General features: G+C 35.3%; 1 protein-coding gene across 2 annotated transcripts in view; it reads right to left on the bottom strand.

Annotated features, from left to right (window-relative positions):
- The window catches only part of LOC145690956 (uncharacterized), a 66,884-nt gene extending 50,735 nt beyond the window's left edge, over window positions 1-16,149 (bottom strand). For both annotated transcript variants that reach the window (XM_081766425.1, XM_081766424.1), the window contains exon 1: window positions 15,659-16,149. In XM_081766425.1, the coding sequence (XP_081622551.1) occupies window positions 15,659-16,020 (362 nt within the window). In that variant the 5' untranslated portion in view covers window positions 16,021-16,149. The remainder of the gene's footprint in view (window positions 1-15,658) is intronic.
- Window positions 16,150-21,619: the final 5,470 nt, after the last annotated feature.

Raw genomic sequence — 21,619 nt, 5'->3', positions numbered from 1 at the left:
AGTAAGGTTTATTTTCAGATAGTTTTTGTCTGTCTGATGGGAGTGTTTTTAGCCAAAACAATTAATTCCCGACATTAGGAGAAAAATTCGGAAAATTTCCCGTTCCCCCTCTATTATTACCCTCTTGCTGGCTACATTGAAACAAACGAACCACTATCTGAAAGCTTCTTCTTTTCCTACACAACGCGCCATAAAAAGTTTCAATAGGATAATAAAAGAAGCTGTAGCCCCGGCATATCTCTTGATTTTTGCTTCTGAGGCGTAAAAAGTGTAAAAATTTCATCTTATGATGACAGAGAATTTTTCTTTCTCTTTGAATGGAAGCCAGCGACTTCAGGATTTCACTCTACCTTGTCAACACACCAAAGACTTTTTTTAGGTGACCTGAACCCATATAGCAGCAGTGGTGCTAGATACAAAAAATTTTGAAATTCGATTAGGGACTTTTTAAAATTTTCACCAATAGGTTTCCCTCAATAATTTCCCACCTGTTGGCAACACTGCAATGCAACTTACACCAAAAAAAATAGGCACATCCATTTTCTAAAAAATAAGGCCTTAACCATGCCAATCGAATGAATGATTTTTGAGCAATAAATCACAAACTGAAAATTTAGGAAAACGCCAAAAATGACCTGGGTCCGAAAGAAATAATCACACAATTTTGCTCGCATAAGTACAAAGAAACAAACGATTTGTAAGTTACGAGGGCTTCGACTCAGGTTCTGTTGATTATTTCAATAATCTGCAACATAAATCAATAAGTAGTAGTTGCCAGAACAAAAACAGACATTTAAAAAAAAACATGAAAAAGAACGATGCTTTTTATTGAAAAAAAACTTCACACAAAAAACCGTTTTTTACAACACTAGACACTGTTATTCTAACCCGTTTTTCGGTCGGGAGAAACTTTGTTACATCCTTCACCGACCTGTGCTACTTTGTTATGTCGGCAGTGACTTTTAGTTCCATCATACGGCGTATGAACGGTACTCTTTCGCTACGGTTGCTTCATTAAGATTCATTATCTGAGACGAGCAGTGTGTATTATCGCCAATCCATTCCTAAGTGTTCACTTCAAGTGGACAGTACCACTTGTCTCATTGTGAGTTTCTGTCTATCTAATCTGAGAACTGGCTCTGCACGGATCTCTAAGATCTCGCATTAGCTCTAAATTTTTGTGCTCCTGAACGCTTCCTAATGCAATAGTAGTTAACCTACGCTAACGCTGATTTACGTATTCCTAGAAGACCTCATGTAAGAAGTCACTTCTCTTGTATCAAGTCCACAGACTTACTCGAGCCAGCCAATAAAACTCTTTATAACTCGAACTTGCGTCGTTTACGTCATTTAAACTTTCTCAATACTTCCTTTTGGTGAACGTTTCATAATCTTTCTTAAGAATTCTACTAACGCCTTAACATCGACGTGCCAATGTTGTAGTCTACTGGAGAAAGCAGATGACCTGTGGAATGAAATCCTCTGAGACATAGTTCTAATTGGGAACTGCGTTCTACCATTCGACTCACCTTTATTCCATCACAAATCCAGGAGAAGACCAGCCTGTGCGAAGTTCCAATTTTCCGAAGACTTCTAGTCCTGTACGAAGCTCAGTGACGACATCGGCTTACACGAAGTCCTGACCATCCTCCGTCTATCCTGCTCTTGTATTTCAGCTGCTCAAAGTACAATTGAGTAAAATTATCGCAATAGTGTTCTTGAGTGTTTTTAAGTGATTGTGCTACGTGGTGTGTACGAAGTGGCTACAGCAACGTCGAGGTAACCCCAGAGTCTTCCCATCTCGACTTCGAGTGCCTGGAGGTAGGACCACGGACCTCAGGTGGATTACCACTGTTTATTTAATATTTTCATGTATCTGTCATTTGCATTTCTTTTCCATCAAGTCGCTTAACTGTAAAGGGGATCACCTCCCAAGTAGTTACAAAATTACTTTCGAACCTTTTAGTTGTTTTAATATCGTTTGTGTGAATGTTGACAGAGCGAATCCTAATCGCTCCTCTCGTTTGGTAAATTGTTAATTACATTTGATTTCCAAGATCTCTTTTAATTCGAGCGGTAATCTCGTGTTTAATTATAACGATATAATATGTTTTGATATTATAATTTTTTAAGTATTCTAAACTGGCTGATAGCAGTGGTACTCCAACTCGCTGAAGCCTACTCACTCACATATGTGAATACTCGTAATCATTAAGTCTCTTGCGTACTGACTACCCCTCGTCCTCATTCTGACGAAAGCGCCATGCTTTTGTTATCTGTATTCCTGTGGGACCCTGAAGCTGTGCCCTTGACGAGTGGTCATTCGATAGCCTATTTGCTTGAGATGGACATCCGCGCCTTTGCGCCCTGACTCGGTTGTTATTGAAATTGTATGCTATTAAATCATTTCCCATCCGAGCTGCAGAGCTCGCCTTTGGTACGGACTAATATAAAGTCCCAATATAAACAGCCTTTTTCAAGGCTACCTTTTGCTCTTAATTATTATTATTGTGCTAATAACAACCCCCACCACCAAGACATAATTGGTGGCGGCCGGTGACATGCGATACCCCGCGTCACAGACATAATTTGGTAGCTACAATGAGATTCGAACCCTGGCCAATATAGATGGTGGCCCTGATGTGAATTATTCTTGTGCGATATTTATCATCTGGCGGTATATAAATACTTGTTGCTCTTGGCTATCGTTCTCTGTCGGTGTCTTCACACCTTGTTAGTACGCCCATAAATTAGTTAAGCGCTCGTGCATATAAAATCAATATTTTGAATTCTACCAGAGCTTACTTGGGAGCGTGAACAAACTATTCGTTGTACTTTGAATGCAAATGATAGAAGCGGTGCTTTTACAATTTCCTAACACTGAAAATCCTACCAGTCGACCACGAAGGTCAAGTGCCCCTTGAGACCGTTCGTGGGCGCGACAACTCTTTAAATTCTCGATTCCTTCCTGTTCACCCCAACCATAGGTAGGTGGGCAACATGGAAATTTGGAAACTCTCCTCTACCTTGGGAGATCAGTTTTAAAACTTGATAACGTCTCTTCTTCGTAACTCCCTATATATTGTGTCCCTGGTCTTCTTCTTCTTGGTATTCGTATTGGATTTCCCGCTATCAGCATGGTGATCCAATTGGAGTGCCGAATAAGATGGCAAAGCACGGTGTTTCTTCTTTTTCCTATTATTTTCATGATCTGTGGTCCTTCATTAGCGTCCCTTAGTCCTTGTTCATTTCTTTTTCTTTCGGTCCATGATATACACAACATTGTACGCCAATACCACGTTCAAAGTGCTTCTAGCTTGAATATTTTAGCTTTTCTCAATGGAAATCCTCAATTAATCCTACATATATGTAGACGCAACAGTAAGTTCTGAAGATTGTGAATTAACTTTTGCCTACCTTGATCTACACATGCAATGTTTTTTTTTTTTTTTTCTGAAGCCAGATGTTAACCCATAAATATCTAAAAGCCATAAATAAAATTAAAAATTGAAATGCAACTGGGGGCAACTATATGGCAGTGTGGAGTTTTATAGCTGATTTGAAAATATGCCTTAGATTGTGCACGTACTTAGACTCATTCTAAATATTCTCCGTTCGATTCGCAGAATGAAACTACAGTTTGTTTTTCAGGGAATTGAGCATTGTAAATTATGTTCATTATTGAAACTAAAAGCAGTCTATTCCTTAAAAGAAAAAGAAAAAACAAAAACAGAAAGATGGACAGGAGGGAAATGCAGACTTTCTATGCTTAAGAGTTAAAATTTTGTTGTTCTGTCTATGCTTTCTCTGTCTCAGCATGATGCATATTATTATATTCATTTTGTTTGCATTAAATTTCATCTCTTAGAAGTCAACGTGAATGCAATTTACCAAATCTATCTAGTGCGTCTCTAAGTGATGGCAAAATATTCCTTCTTTCTTGCTCCAATTAGATTAATTACTGTCATATCTCGAGGCATGCGTGTTGCCATGTTCGGTGTCCAGCTATCAGACATAAACTGAAACCATTCAACTGAGGAAGGAGCTACTAATTCTTAGAACGCCAGTCTTCTTAAATGTTAGTGGTTAGCTGACTAGAACAAGTAATAAAAAATTGGATTAAAGAGAAATAAGTGAACAGTTAAGACATATTGAAAAAAATTCCGAGTATGTAGCTAAACGCAATCATCAAATAGAAATGCATATCATGGTAAAACTTAACCATAAAAGAACAAATTGGAATAAAATATACCGGGAATTAAAACAAGGAAAGGGAAAAGAGAATTAAACAAAGAAACGAAGGAAATGTTTACAGGTCATGGTTTCTGTAATTCTTATACTAGAAGATTAAATACTGAATATGATTAAACATGTTACTGCATGGTAAAACAAACGCCGGAAGAAATCAACGTCGGACTAACCTAGCGGTCAACGGTTTGCGCTTCCTACAAGCAACGGATTTTGGGTCAAATATAGTGAAATGCCATATGATCGTTTTCCTGAAGTTTGAACCCCCATGGATAAAATAATCAATCTATGTGACTACTCTATCTTTGAGTTGTATTACATTCAACTTTTCAATTTAATTTCAGGATAAAATTTGTACATGTTTAAATATTTGTTCCTCTAGCTATATTTTGCACATTTCAAGTTGGTAAAATTGTTATCCCGGATGTGTAGGCCTGAATCAGAAATATTCGATTAAACTTTTCTTTACAAACGTAAAAGTTATAAAATGGTCCTGTGGCAATTTTGATGACTCACTACGGTACCTGTCTTTCGAGCAGATGTGTTTCCAAACCTAGTAACTTATTATGGAAGAGCTATCATTTCGCTGCGTTTTGTTTTGGAAGAAGCAGCTAAGATGAATACTGTGTAGAAGCTATACCGTATACTGTATGAATACTGTATAGAAGCTGTACTGTATAAGAGATGTAAAGAGTATTTACCAACCTTATCTCTCAAGATTTGTGTGTTTCTAATATTCGTGAAGGCAATGGTTTTATTGTAAATTCAAGGTCAAAAAATAATAGCGGCTGGAGAAAGGTAAGATTATTATGTCGTTTCATTAAGTTTCTGGTTTCAAGTTTGCTAAAGTTGAGTTCTGCGCTTAAATACAATTACTATTGATGCGAATACAGTTACTGTTCTCTGGACATTCCTGACTGGGTATATACTATTCATTTCACTTCATTTGCTTGTTTGGAAATAGTTCCACAGATGTGAGTTCGTTTTGCTAATGATTACACTAGGAAAGTAGTACCCGAATCATGTTCTGCCATATCATGATATTATTGCCACCTCGCATACTGTTTTGATATTTCGTGACTTTTCTCGTCATACTCAGTTAAAATATAAATTAATTGTTTAGCAAATTGTTCATTACCATAAACAAGTAACAAAAATTTCATTTAAATTACCTTGACGATTCTCACACTGCTTGGATACAACATTGAAAATATGTATGTTGCATCCGTTGTTGTATAATGCGCTCCAGTTTGAAACTGAAATGTTGATCATGCAGAATTTCCTTATGGGTCATCTCACACCAGGTGTTGACAATAAGGTAACACTGGTATAGCAAAAAGAATGTCGTTGTAAGCCACAAGGAGGTAAGAGATTGGGTGTCGCGCGTAGCGGAAGGTTGTAGAGGTAGGTGCCTAGGAAAACAGGAGGGGGATGCGTTTTGCTATGATATCATATAAAACGTGCCTACCTTTCCCTGAGATAGTGTAAAACTTTTCTTTCCATTGAATGTAATCGTTCTATTGTAACGTTATAATTAAATTTAACGTATTTTTCGTCACATTAGCCCAGCTCGAGTACTAAGATAAGTCACCACTATCAGGCACCTTTAATTTATACTTATATTTGCAATAACTAGTGATTGCATAACTTTCAAATTAGACACATCACATTCACCACAACTACTTTTTATTCTGTAATCTCCATTAATAATTACCAGTTGCCATAGCAAACCGAAACAAAAATTCTGTGTTATACTGTAACCACAATTACAGATTATCTATCAAAAATTAACATATATTCTATATATTTTTTTTTCTTGTTCTTAACAACAGATGTGCACTTTTGCCCAAAATAGCTACAAGGAAAATGGAAGTAATTCACAAATATATAATATCGTTGCATGATCTGAATTGGCATGTTACGAAATCAGGGAATACAGAAGAGAAAAGTTTCAGACTGTGTGATTTCAGAGATGTCCTTAACAAAATCATTCAAAGTGTGACTAACCGGGTTTCGAAACACGAAAAACTTTTCCACGACTTGGTGTGGTTCGATCCAAGGCGGATTTCTGATTTAAAAGACGAACTACCCTCAAACGCAATGAACAAAATCTGTGGCATAGACAATGGGAAAACTATCGAAGAACTAAAATTTTATGCAGATATTTAATCCAAGTCATCGCAAGATGTGAGTGAATATGATATTGAATATATAATTAGTGAGTATGAAGAGGAAGCATGGTGATATTGTACCAGGGATGTAGGAAATCAAAGTAAGCTTGCAAGTCTTGCCTCACGTGTGAATTAAAAATTATATATGAATATCACATGTATGCCTTATGTTACACATACATCTTTAAAATGTACAAGTTCCTCCTTACTATCCCTCTTACACAAGTAAAAAAAAAATGGTAAACGAGCGTTTTTGAAACTCAATATTATTAAATAAAGATCAAGGGCGAACCTCGGGCAAGACAACTTTGAATCGTTTGAGTTAATACAGTGTGAAATAGGTATACCAAATAAAGTGAATAAAGATGTCTTAATTAATGAATTATGTCATGATAATGCAGAATTGAAAAGATTTCTGATATAAGGTAAAAATGTCCTTGCTTCTTGTCATGTAACCAGATCAAAGTAATAAAAGTTAAATGCTATATATATATGATGCACTGCCACATTATATATATATATATATATATATATATATATATATATATATATATATAGTAGCAGTGCATCAATTGTAATTAAGCTGTCTGAAACCAAAGTTAACTATCATAACTTCCCTTTGTTAATGTTCGTTATAATACATGTTTGTAATTCCAGATGTTCTACAGCAATAGACCATATTGAAAAGAGAAACAAACCATACCAAAATGACATTCGGAAGAATGAAAAGAAAGCCAAGAACAACAAACTTTCAGATGATATCCCTGTTGATTGCCAGCAGTTTCTCCTTGTTTTAATTAAATTTTACTCGCGCTTTATAGTATCGATTTTAAGAAAATACTAATGAGAATTAATCGCGAAGGATTCATCCAAATAGTAACATTATATTTAACTGAAGACAAGAAGAGAAAGTAGTTTTTTGATTCACTCCCAGCTCTTTTAGGATTTTTATTTTTGTAAGGTATACCCTACTACAGTAATTTTTAAATATAGAAATTATTTTAAAGAATAGAAGGAAACGAAGGAGAAAGGGATTGAGTTTAAACTTCCGAGACGATGCAACATTTAAAATGGATAATCGTAACCTACTGAGTTATAACTATCCATAAAAGAGAGGCAACTGAAATAGAACATTACAAGGAAGAAAAAGGCAAAAGGCAAGTGCCCTAGATAAGACTGTAAATAGTCGAAAAAAAAAAGGGAGAATGCAGGCTATAACCTTAAAAGAAAACAATAGCACAAATTAAAGAAATCCAGGTTTGATAATGGAAATTCTTGTAAAGGGTAATGTATAAGCTTGAAAGCGATACCCAAGCGTGTATCCTATGAGCTTTGAGTAATCAGCAATTGCTAATCGAACAAACGTCAATTTCATTTGAAACATAAAACCTAAAATTAATTTTTAAGGCTTAACTCGCGACCTTCCTGATTCTATATGGAATAGCTCAGCGTTAGAAGCATCAAGTGCAAAAATATGGACCTGTCCAAAAAGACAGTATGAAGTACGGGAAAAGCTATCAATACACACAAGTGCTGACAAAATGATACAAAACTCATATCTTGGAGGAATTCAATTGAAAATAGTGCGAAAAAAATATTTAAAACTGAGAAAAGGTGCAAATTAAACAAACAAACAAAAAAGAAATATACGGAAACACAAAATATATCAAAAAACTGATACACAAGTAAACTATAAAACATTAGCTCCATATCCTTCTCATCAGTCTTGGTTCCTTGTACTCTCACGTTCCTGCACTTTCGACTGGATCATATAATATATTCCCCCGTCTAAAAAATATAATAAAAGTGGACAATAGTTTTCCTTAAAGGAGTTTATATCTTTCTCTCATAAAACCTTGGATTCATAGCCATTGTCATACTTTCCTAATGGAAACTTGCATTCAAGAATGAAATCGAGCTTAGACGGTGTAGTTTTCTATGCTACTAAGAAATTTTGTTCGAAAGGCGGGATGTACTTAATAATATCGTATTTATGATAATATTCTTAATCTGGACAGTACAGAGCTAATTTATAAACAAATAAATAACGCTCCATTGGCATTTTATGAGTAAATCTCATTAACCCACAATGAAATTTGACTGAACGTCGCTCTGAAATGAATTTTGAATAATATTGATGATGTCAGCCCACAGGAGTTCTATACAGAAGAACGAAAATCCTTTATAAAATACCGTTTTCGAAGGTACAACGAGAAAATTATCTGACAAAATGCTACTGCCCCATAACAAAAATTGAAACTAACGTTACTTAGAAATCGATTTGTAGTTATAATGACCATACCCCTTTAAAGGAAACCCAAGAAGAAGAAACCGACGTCGGGCGCAATTTTTTTTTAAGATATTAAGATTCTATTTTGTAAAAAAAAGATACTTTGCATAGTTATTTTGTATTGATAAATTTATTCTTAATCTTCTATTCCAAAGGTTTTTTTAAATAAAAAATACAAAATCCTGCGGGACTTGTATCTATGGCCATTCTCACTTCTGTCTAAAATCTAAAAGCAGAGTAACAAAATTCATTTCGCTCACCTAATAAGAAAGACGTGATCTCAAATTACAATCTCTGCAGTGAGAACCAAAATAACTGGCAATAGCTGTTAAATTCGAAACTTGTTTCAAATAGAATGGTCGGGAAACTTTTTTACGGTTTGTACTTGGGATATTCTTACATTCCTTTATATTCTCAAATAAGATTTCAATTCATTTCACTCGCCTAAAAGAAATGAAATGATCTCAAATTATACCATCCGCAGAGTAGGAGCCGTTCTGATCACCAAGTTTGAAACAAGGTTAATGCTACGATCAAAATTTCCTTCATTGTTTGCCAGTACAGACATTAATACTTCCTTCTTCATTAAAAGAAAATAAACAAGGGTTAGTTGCCTCTTCTACAAGGAATAGCAAGATGCCAAATATATACTTCTACGATACGCTGAGAGCAGCGCAAACAAAAATTTGAATTGGAAAGCCCTTGAAATAGAACGAATTGAAACTTTCTTTGTAGTTTCCAGCTAGGGATATTTTTACAAATTTCTAAATTGTAGAAAGCACAAACTCCTAATTTGTTAAACTTAACTACTAAAAATGAAAAGAAATAAATGATTTGTTCTGTAAAGTTGTTTGAGAATAGTTGCAAGTAAAGTGTACAAATACGAAACAAGTTAGGAAAATATTTCCAATCCTTGTTCTTGAAATATTATCAAACTTGTGGTAGGTAACAACAGTTTTTCCGCTTTTCAACTCAAAAGATATAATTTTAAGTTGTCTTATCCGTAATAACTGAGGGAAACGCATTTGTTGCTACATGATACAATATAAAAGATACAAGTATGTCCGTAGATAACAGAAACTAAAATTATCCATTTCTCCTATTCTTTACCTAGTATAAATTTTACCTTTCATTTACGCCCTCTGAAGAACTGAGGTGAAAGAGTTTCACTTCAGATCACGTTATCGCTATCTGATGAGTGAAATAGTTAGTTATTTTCTGCAACCCAGGAAAGGATAAGAATATCCTAGGTAAGAACTATAGAAATATGCCCAATCGTTTTAACATGCTTTGAATTTGGATGTATTAATGGCGAGCGTTCAGCTTTTCACCATACGGGCTATAATTTGAAATAACACCATTTAAAAGACAACCGAAATGACTTATAATTTTCGAGGATGTTACAGAACGAATGGGCCTAGATATGAATCACAAACAATTTTTTACTTTTTTATTTATTTGTGACGTGTTTCCAAACTGTAGTGATTATTGATGCCATTTTCGATTTCGAGTGGTGATGTTTTAAAGATCGTTATAAATATTTTTATACATCATTGGAATCATTATGTATTGTCCTCGATTACTCATTAGATTATGATTATTAATGTATATTTTTCGGTTATATTTTTTGTATATTAAACAAATGATACATAATACCAATTTTTGCTCGGTATTAGGTGAAAATTCTTATTATAATACTGTACAAACGTCTATTTTACCAGATGCCAGGCGAAATAGCATTAGCTTCAGGAAAAAATGGATATACAAAGAATTTTGAAATAAGAAAGTGATGAGAATGAATAAAAAAAAACACATTCTTGCGCCTTTCATGTCTATTCCAGGTACATTTGCAATTCCTTATCATAATTATAATAATAACTATTATTTTAAAAATGAAGCAAAATAAATACCAATGAACAATACCTTCTGCGCCCGAAGAGTATGGATTCGATACTGATACCGGCCCTATTTGATCATTTTCTCATCTCTACTCTTCCCAATATTTTGGGGTCTTTCACATCTATAGTACTCTTCTTCATAATGTTAGTTATAAGTGTATATTAACTTGCTGTTATAAATTAGTATACGAATCGAGCTTTATACTCCTAACGTGATGACGGAGAGAGAGAAAGAGTAAATTATTAACATCTTCTTAGCACTTCCTCTTCCCCAGTTAAGGTTAACCAAATAACCTACTGCCTATTTAAAACTATGATGTCTTGCATAAAACTACTTTGAAGTACACATAGACGGTGTTACTTTGCACAAAATTTCAAGAGTTTCACATTTTCCTGTCGGGAATACCAAGAGTAGTAAAGAGGAAGTTTCAACTGCCACCGTAAGATATTACATGTAACTGTATTTTGGGTATAATGTTGGCAGTTAACTGCAGTTCCAATTACCGGGAGAGTCTTTTCTTGTAGAGGTATTGAAAGCAATCACGTTAAACGCTGATAAAATTTGAAATATATCATCTATAAGAATTTGCATCAAAGTTAAATTAGTTTCGTAGAATACTACCATGTATAGTGGGACTTTGAGGCAGTAGTGTAACGTTGAAAATGAAATGTGTAACGTTTTAAAATCATAAAAAACGTAAAACTGGGAGAAGACGTTTCAGCCTCTACTCGCGGCTACTTTGCAACGGTCCAAAATGACGCTTAAATAGGAAATTATTATCACTGGAGCCTCGTGTGTTTTAAATTTAGGTAAATTTCTTATTTACCTACACGCCGGAATGAATTTCTTGTTAGAAAATAAATTATGAGAAGTGGCGTATCCATAAAAGTAGTTTGACAGGGTCGTGATTCTAAAAGACTGTTTCTTTAAAAAAAATCACTAGACTTTGGAAGTGGGCTTGCAGCTTATACATGTAGGAATCACTAACAATATAATTTTAGGCAAATCATTATTTTCAGTCAAACAGTAACTGCATCCGATTCATCTGATCCGGTTACCGGAGCAGTTTACGAATCATTCCTAAACTGCTCCCGGAACCGGATCAGACGAATCAGTTACAGTTACGGTCCGAGTCAAAGTAATGTAGAATGTTAAGAATTATGCTATAAGTACAAGGGCCAAAATTTTACTAAACACTATACCTAATCAATCCAAGTGAAACGGTGACTATCATTATTGGTATCTAAATTGGGGCTACTGCTCCCTCATGCCCGCAATCAAGTACCATAAAAACATCCCAAAAAACAATATTTAGTCAAACCAGTACTATAAAGCTAACGTAAGGAAAAAATTAAAAAAAATACTCATCACTAATTATAAATCAGTGCAGCATGACGAGGAAAAATAAATTACATCTCACCAAGATAATGGAACCACCAACAGCAAAACAAATATTTTGCCAAATACCCAAATCCAAAGCAAATCAAGAATAAAAATAATATCCATTAAAATTGGAAAGCACTCACCGTTTCGCCATACCAGAACACTCATGAGTAATGAACCCATAATTGATGATTCACGAAACAATAAGACAGCAAAAACACATGCGCAATACTCAACTTCACATTACCGAAAAATGTTCCTTTCCGCACATAAGTCGATTTATTAAAGCGAGTCCACTTGTTATTATTACAAACAAGACTAACCAATGAACGCCCACTTTTACCATACGTCGGAAATATCTTCAGTTTTCGACCACAACCATGACAGGTTTTCTCTAACTCACTTAAACCATACTGTGCTGAAAAGCGGTATGATATAAAATCCGAATCTAATACAAACTTATTTAAAAACGACAAGTTCCAATTCTTGTATTAAATTCATTACGGTTTCTCAATCGCACTTGCTACCTCGATCGTCGCCATGAAACGAAAATTCAATTACCCGCTCACTCCATTCCACACATACAATCAGACAGAACATGTGACGTCACAGTAATAAAACTACCATATGACTGTAGACACCTAGTGAGAAAAATATGAACTACCACCAATTTTTCAAAAAGGACGTCACACAAAAGGCACGAACAGTTCCAACAAGTCACTCAGGCAGAAACAGTTCAAGGAAGTGACTGAACCGATTAAAGTCACTGTTTGAGTCTAATTAAGTACTTGCCTTAAAAAAAAATCATGCTATTTTGGGTGGGCTTCAGCGTGAAAGTTACAAACCCCGTAAATCTTCCAGTGATTACGGTTCGAATGATAACCTTGGACAAAAGGAATAACCAAATCAAATCAGTTCACGAGGATCAATTTTTCTGTTCGTGAGTTGGCACTTTTGTAGGACATGCTAAACTATTAGAATGTGGTTCCTGAATCGATACCAGAAAATACATAATTTTGTTTACAAATATCGATAATTCAAAGTAAGTACTGATACCGGTACCATCATTTTAATATCAATATTAATAAAATGCATGCAGTTTTCTGTAGAAAGTAAAATGTTTAAATACTGAAGGAAAAACGTTGCACAGGAACGTATATTCAACATACTTTTTTCTATGTTGTGCAAAAGACCCCACCTATGAAACGTTTCACATTTCAATTTGAACAATTACATCACAGTCCCATTATGCACACTAGTATTCTACGAAACTGACTTAACATTGACAGAAATTATTTTAAAATTTGGCGGTCTTTACAGTGACTGCTTTCCATACCAGTACGACAACAAACCCTCCCGGTAATTAGAACTGATGTTGACCACCAACATAAACGCCAAAATACAGTTACATGCTCTATCGTACAGGGTAGTTGAAACTTCGTGTTTACAGTTCATGGTTTTACCGACAGAGGATTGTGAAACTCTTTTCATATCTTGTGGGAAGTAATGCTCCATGTGCAAAGAAACCCCTTGTTACGGTAGCTAGTAACCACTGTAAGCGAAATTAAGTATGAAGACATATAAGTTATCCTAAATACAGAATTTTGCGTTATCTCTAATCTGCATAGCAAACTTCTTTTTACCGGCCATCTAGCACATGCTGGTTAGCGTTGTTTTTACAATAATTCATATATCATGTACGTTCACTAAGCCTCTAAAGTGACCCTACATTGAGAAATGGAGGTCCATACTTCAGAAATGATTCCTGGGAATGTAAAAAGTCGACTTCCTTGAAAGAAATGAGTGCAGCTATGAAATGGATTGATGTACAGACCTCTACAATTAATGAAAATCCACTGTTGGTTAAAATATTCTGGCAAGTCTTTACTTTGACTCCAACTGTGACTTTAATCGGTTCTTATAGGTTCAGTGACTTCCCGGAACTGTTTGTGCGTGAGTCACTTGTTGGAACTGTTACTGCTTTTGGTGTGACGTCTTAGTTCATATTTTTCCCACTAGGTATCTCTGTAGTCATATGGTAGTTTGTTAGTGTGATGTCACATGTTCTTTGTGCATGTATGTGTGTGCTGCTCTTTGCGGCATGCGGGAAACGCGTAATTGAATTGGTTGAATTGAGTTAGAGAAAACCTATCATGGTTGTGGTCTAAAGCTGAAGATATTTTCGACGTATGGTAAAAGTGGACCTTTATTGGTTTTTCTTGTTTGTAATAATAGCAAGTGTGCTCGGTTTAATAAAACGACGTGTGTGCGGTAAGGAACATTTTTCAGTAATGTTGATTATTGCGCATATGTTCTTGGTATCTTATTTTTTCGCGTGTGGAATCAGTAGTTATGAGTTCATTATTCATGAGTGTTCTCCTATGGCGAAATGGTGAATGTTTTCTTTTTTAATTCATATTACTTTTATTCTTGATTTGTTTTGCATTTGAGTATTAGGCAAAGTATTTGGTTTGCAGCTGCTTGTCCCATTGTCTTGTTGAGATGTAATTTTTTTTCTTTGTCATGCACTGATTTATGATTAGAGACGAGTGTTTTTTTTTTAATTTTCCCTTCTTATCTTTGCTTTATAGTAGTGGTGTGATTATTTATTATTATTTTGGATGTTTTTATGGTACTTGAGCGGGTGGTTTGGAGGGCGGTAGCCCTCCATTTAGATCTCAAAATTCATAGTCACCGCTTCACCTGAATTGATGTTTAGTAACATTGTGGCCCTTGTACTTATAGTATAATTCTTAACATCGTACATTACTTTCACTGTGTTAGTAATTGTAATCGATTCATCTGATCCGGTTCCGGGAGCAGTTTAGGAATGATTACTAAACTGCTCCGGGAACCGGATCAGATTTTCTCTAAAAGTACACTTAGTTTGTTTTATTGTTACGTATATATTTTATATTATTACTTTATATATTGTATTATTATATATTATTTTTTTAATAATTGTAATACTAATTGTAGCGTATCTCTTGCAATTATTATTATTATAACTTGTAATAGTAACTGTATCTCTTGACGAAGCCATGAACGCTAAGTTCTTACGGCGGAAAATGAAATAAATAAATAAATAAATAAATAAATCGGTTGAAGTCAATGTTTGAGTCAAAGTAAAAATTCTTTATCTTGTATTTTGCTTTAGTCTTTCGAAGCCCTTCGGAAAAATAAGGCTAGACCCATTCGAGCTAAATCCTAAGTAAAAACACAAATGTCCATAATTTTTGTTCCAATATAATACATTCCACGTTTAAATTTGGAAAATTATAAAATAATTACCATTCTCACGATTTGTTATTTTACATAAGTCTGTATATAAATAAAACAATATCGTCGAGCAACCATATTTTAAATGTGTGCAACAATTAGTGAGAAATTTGTAATCAACAATAAACAAATTATTTTATCAAGATATGAACTACATAAGATTTGTATGAGTGGTATCGATCTTATTATTATTTTTATTTGGTATACAGCTAGTCTTTGTGTGCCATGCTATTTCCAAATTGTAGGCTACTAAGTTACGTTCGAGATATCTCCCATACCAAAAAAAAAAAATTCTCGTGAAGCATTGCTTTTAACCAACAAAGTTTCCGAACGCATGTAACTGTATTATCAATCTAAGCCAATTAGTACATGTAAAATTTAACATTACCTTTCTGGCCGAACTGAATTTAAACTTTTTGTTGTTAATTGTTGGGAGTCTTTAGAATACGACGCGCAAGTCTTCTGAACCACTATTCTTCTTAGCGTTTCTATATTACTTTCAAATGCAGGATCTTCTACTGCTAATTCTGATTTCACCCTGTCAACGTTTAGTTTCACATCCAAAGAACACATAGCTGTATCCTTGTCCATTGTTTCCTCTCCTTCCGTTGTAGATAATATTAACTCTTTGTTCTCTGTCATCAGTTCGAATGTCGACCCTTCCCATTGGAATGGATCTTCCTGAGGTAAGTCATAAGCTATTTCTTCTTTGCACATGAATTCCAACTTAACAGACGCCTCACCAGCCATTGTGAATTGAAATATAATAAGATTCAACACTGTTCTTACACTCCCCTTATATTTTATGTTGCCAGTGTTAATGAAATGATTTATAAGAACGTTCACAAAGCAACTTCATATTTCCAATCTTCTTCTGCAGTTGCTTTACAGTGTTGTCAGATTCAGAAGAACAGATTTCCCGCTCAAAGCCCTCAAATTTCCCGATCGCTTGCAAAATTTCCCGGCAAGAAAAATGTCATTAATTAATTAATTAATCTTAATTAATTAATCATTATATTAATAACTTCAAATAAAAATCAAATAACTCTGAACAATCAATCAGAAGTACATATTTTCCTGTGCGACGAGAAATCTATTATACTACCATCCTTTTATTTCCTATCTGTGGTTTATTTGGTAGCCTATAGAAATAAATATACGTTTGTGTGTGTGTGTGTGTGTGGTAGAGTGTGCTAGGTACTTCCAAGCATTATATTCTTCCCTCCTTAGCCTCACTTCACCCTAAAATTCCGTGAATGACTGGCCATAACAAAATAGTAAGCAACGGGCCATAAACCCTCCCAACCTTCTTTCTTCCCGCAGAAAACGGGTATTGGCGTTATTAACTATCAGTTCCATTTGCTTCAATTTATAAACCTCTCTTCCTGTTCTCGTTCTGTTTACCTACAAAAACGCTTGAAAAGGAAGAAAAGTTGACAGAATTTCCTATTTTCAACCAGAATTTTCCGAATACCCGCCAATGCTAAGAATTTCCCATTTAGCGGGAAATTTCCTGTCATCTGACAACTAGCTTATTTCCTTAGCCACGACGCTTGTTTGTTTGTAGTAAGCATAACAAACAAGCAGTGTGACCACCTAGTAAAATATTTCGCACTAACCAATGCAGAAAAAAGTACTAGATCTCAGGGAAAAGTGCTAAAATTTTATCTGCTCCCGTTTCACCCTATTTATGACACTTTACGCTTCTTGTGGGTAGGAGAATTCCCCCCCACATTCTTGCAAGAACCCCAACTTAGTTTTTAGTCAAAATTTGATACAAACCGTGCAAACCACGTACACACTCCGAGTTTTGATTTTACACCCCCAAACTAACAATCCTGGTGGAAATCCTGCTTAATTGTCGTACTAGAACTCACTGTAAAACCACTATAGTAACGCAAGTATGACAAATATAGGGGATGTCGAGAGAAAACAAAAATCATAAAATGGTCTTACTGAGAAAATCGAATTTTAATTCATTAATAGTCTACTGTTTAAACGGATAAGCAAATATGTAATACTGTTTACTGTGTGATTATTTATTAGTTTAGTGAACTTTGTGGTGGACAAACACCGTATACGTGTGTTTTCTCGGGGTTCTCCGCCATTTTCTTGATTCCACCATTTCATTCATTTCTCATAAACACCGTCTCCTTTAGCCTAACCGGCATGACCGTGGGACGTAAAACTCAAAAATTTCATTTCATTCATTTCATTTATTAGTTAAGGAGGCGACTGGACAACGCTTCAGCTCTCGTAAATACCACTGTTGAAAAAGATATGCAGAAAATGTTAACAGAAACAGTGAAGTTGTACATTGCCAAATTTTCATGATATTTGTTTTTATCTCTCAAATGTATTTAAGAGAAAAGAAGAGGAGAAAAGTACTAGATTTGTTGGTGAACGTACTAGAACACTAAAATATAGGTAAAGTGCTACATCTAGTACGAAAGTACTAACAGTGGTCACACTGCAAGCAAGGTTACTGGAATGAATAAGGTTGGGTTATATCAGAAACGGGACACTGATTGGCTGGTGACATGATGTCACTATAGGAGTAGCTAGGCTGACGAGAAAGTCTCGAGGAGCAGACAAGAGAAGCGCACAGCCAGAAGCAACGCAAGACAAGGTTTGCACAGGAAATAAACAATAATAAATAATTTTAAACAATAATTCTACGTACCTTTCTCTGCTTAGTTGTTTGTTGTAGGCCTCACTGTGGCTGAAGGATGTCATTGTCGAGATTTTATTTTTGGGGCACTTGTTGATTTTAGAATTTTATTTCTTTTATTTATGTATTTTATGCGAATGAACATCCTAGTTCTTACATATATCTTAATTAACTGTTCATTCACATCAGGATACTTTTCACTTATTTTCGAGGTTAGTCTTTTTACAATGTTTTTTTTTCGGACATTGTGCTGGTACCAGACAACGAAATGAACGGGAAATCAATTTCTTTAACCCGGGAAAGCCCGGTGTCCCCTACAGGGGACAGCAGTTTAAATGTCTCCTATTTTTCACGTGAAAGAAATATTTCGGTTATGTTTGGAGTTTTTGAAAGTATCTAGTCTGAAGATCACCTGGCACTACTGTGCGATTTCAGATCCACCTAGCGGCGGAGATAGGAAGTACAAAATTACGCATTCTGCGGCCTGAGACGACCCGCTCGGGAGAGTAATACTCCCGGAAGTACGTTTTTCCGCGCGCTACTCTAGACAGCTGTTTTACGCGCTATCCTAGCCAGTTGTTTTAAGTTGGTCACAAAATTTATATCATGAAGTACAAGGGGAACAAAACGACTCTATATCATTGAGTACAAGGACATAAGTACTACAACTACTTATCTACATAAAAATAAATAAATCACTTTTTTAAGTATTATTTTCATATTATTTTAATTTAATAAGTGTTCTAAAAATGTAAAAGAAAATAAAATAAAATAAAAAATCTTTCCTCGGGCGGGGTTTGAACTTGCGCCAAAAGAGGATTTTATTACTAGCATATAGCGCTAGCCCACTTTTTTTCCTATTTATTACTAATTTTACTCATTTTCAACTTGCTTTCTCCAATTAGAGCGACAGGGACACGAACACAGAAATATCGAGGACAGTTAAAATCACAAAGGCTCTCCCACCGGGAATCGAACCCGGGACCCCGTACACCAAAGGCGCACGTGCTAGCCACTAGACCAGCAGGGAAGGCTGCACTGAGGCCGACAACAGCAAGCGTTTGTTGTCTGCTATTTGAATGCAACGTGGCAAGAAGTGAATAACGCCAACCAATCAGAACTGTGTTTCTCGTTTCTGCTTCCGGGAGCATTACTCTCCCGAGCTAGTCCTGGCCTGAGTGGCTGTTTGGACGCTTCACTGTATGAAAATGGCTGCCAAGAAAGGAAACAGGTAACTATATTCTTTTAAACTCTTGATTTATTATCTTGAAATATTCATATTTACATATAAAATGTAAGGTTTGATCACAAATGAATAAAAGTACTTATAATTTTGCAAAAAGGAGAAGGTGTCCCCTGTAGGGGACACTGGGCATTGTACGTACTTAATATGTATCTTTGTATAATTTCCGATTTTGATAACATAGTTTGAATACATTATGGCGTATATTTCTGACACTGTATACAAAATAGATACATGAAACTTTGCTTATTATATACTAAGTTTGATTTAAATCCAGTTTTCCTCAAAGGCGAAAAAGGCTTTCGAGAACGGTTCTTGTCTGCAGAAAGGTTTTCAAGATGAATTTATCTAACCACTACATAACAATGATAATGATTGTTGTAAGTAAAGTAAAAGATTAAACAACAATTATAAAAATTGCATTGTATTGTTGAAGTTTACATAACCAAATCAAACCTAATGAAATCTCCCTAGCCCAATCTGTTTGATTACGTATTTTATGTGTAAGTAGGTTGTGCTTTGTGTGATAATTTACGTGAAGCTAATTTTCTTTTCAGCCTCAAGTTTCACGAAATTGTAGAAATCCACTGAAATTTGACTATGAACTCTGGTTGCTGCCACCCGAACAGGTCATTTGATTGCTTTTGAACCCTATCAGGGAGCTCAGTATAGCAAGCTACCATATCAAGAGATCTTGGTCTAGGTCCAAGTGTTGTTTTGGATATGGAGTGTTGGTTACCGCAAGGCCTTGGAGCTTACAATTTTTATTTTGATAACTTTTTCACAACATTGCCACTTATTGAAACTTTGTCAGCGAATGGCAATAGATAGACTGGTATAGTACGAGAGAACCGTATCCATAAATAACCGTTGCAAGGGGCAGAGGCACTGAAGAAGGAGAAGAGAGGTTCGTTCTCTTTCGCAGCAAAAAGTGATATGGTTTTAGTGAAATGGCATGATAATAGTATTGTGAGTGTAGTGTCTAACTGTCATAGTGTACTGCCGATTCAGAAAGTAGATAAGATTGGTGTTGTTGCCGGAAGGAGAACAAAAATCTCTGTGGACAGCCCATCTCTTATTCAAAAATACAATAAATATGTATAGGGGGAGTCGACAGATTCGATGAAAATGTAAACTCAATGCGAATTGCTCTCCAAGGAAAGAAATGATGGTTCCCTCTCTTCGCTTTTGGTGTGGATTCCACTCTCATAATGCATGGCTAATGCTAAAACAATGCGGCCAATGTTAAAAACTCACTTATTGTCAATTTCGTAGAACGATTGTTCAAATTTACTGCGGTATTTATGGGAAACCACCTATGAAGAGTGTCACTTCTAGTGCACCATTAGTGTCAACGAGCTCCGAATGGTGTTCGCCTCAACTCTGACCCTAAGGACCATGTAGGATACAACAGAAGTGCGCACAAAAGAGGTGTGGTTTGTGCCACAAACACACAAGAATCATATGTGAAAACTGTCAGATTGGGTTACACGTTCGTTGTTATGACTTTCACAGTCAAAAATAAACATTGATGGTCCCTATTGTAATTTGCGTTCTGTAATGCTATTGTTTTACCTTGCTTTTGGGCAGCGTATTGAAATGTTATAACAAGAATATCCGTATTTAATATTTTGCATTTGTATAGTTATTCTGTATAAGTGATATTTGTATTCATTTATATTTTATTTACAATAAAACCTGTATCTTTTAAGTCAATAGTCGTTTCAATATATGCCCATTGTATTTCTAATGCCAAGTGTCCCCTACAGGGGCACATTTATTTCTCCTCATTGGGTACACGTATGGAATTATTTTCTTGATAATCTCAATTTAGTGTCTATAAAGAGTGCAAAAAACAAGAAAATTATTCAATACCCACTTCGTAGTAAGTATGGGCTTTCCCGGGTTAAAGTAGAAATTCCAGGTAATGGAATCCCCAACTTACTCCTTAAGAATAAATAACGCCTTTTGCTAATAGCACGCAGCGTAATCGCTCTACATATATCTTCTGTGCTCCACTTAGTTCTTTTCCTGCCATTCACTAAGCATTTGATTTGATTTTCGGAGAAAACAGTCCCTAAAATTCGGTGTACCTCAGATTCAACTTTCTTTTTTGCATTTTGGGAACGCTTATTAAGATTTTGTTGTACGGCTGTAAGTTTCTTAGAAAGGCACTTAGTTTTTAGTTTCAGATTTGAAAACTGTTCATTTAATCTTTGATTTTTCTCCTGCAATTGTTTTACTTGGTTTGTAAGAGTTTTAACTTCTTCAGAGACGAAGTCATTTTCTGTAGACGTACACTGGTATATTTTTCTCTTCTTGGGAGATAAATTATTTAGAGTTTTAATTGCTCTCTTTCTAACATCTCTGGCATGAGACCTATCAGTTCTGTCTGTTATCTTTCTGATATTTGCGGTGTGAATTTGAAGTAAATC

Source organism: Thermobia domestica, chromosome 7 (genome assembly GCF_964235325.1).
Source record: "Thermobia domestica chromosome 7, izTheDome1.hap1.1, whole genome shotgun sequence".
Lineage (NCBI taxonomy): Eukaryota > Metazoa > Arthropoda > Insecta > Zygentoma > Lepismatidae > Thermobia > Thermobia domestica.
This window is presented reverse-complemented; position numbering and strand designations above follow the sequence as displayed.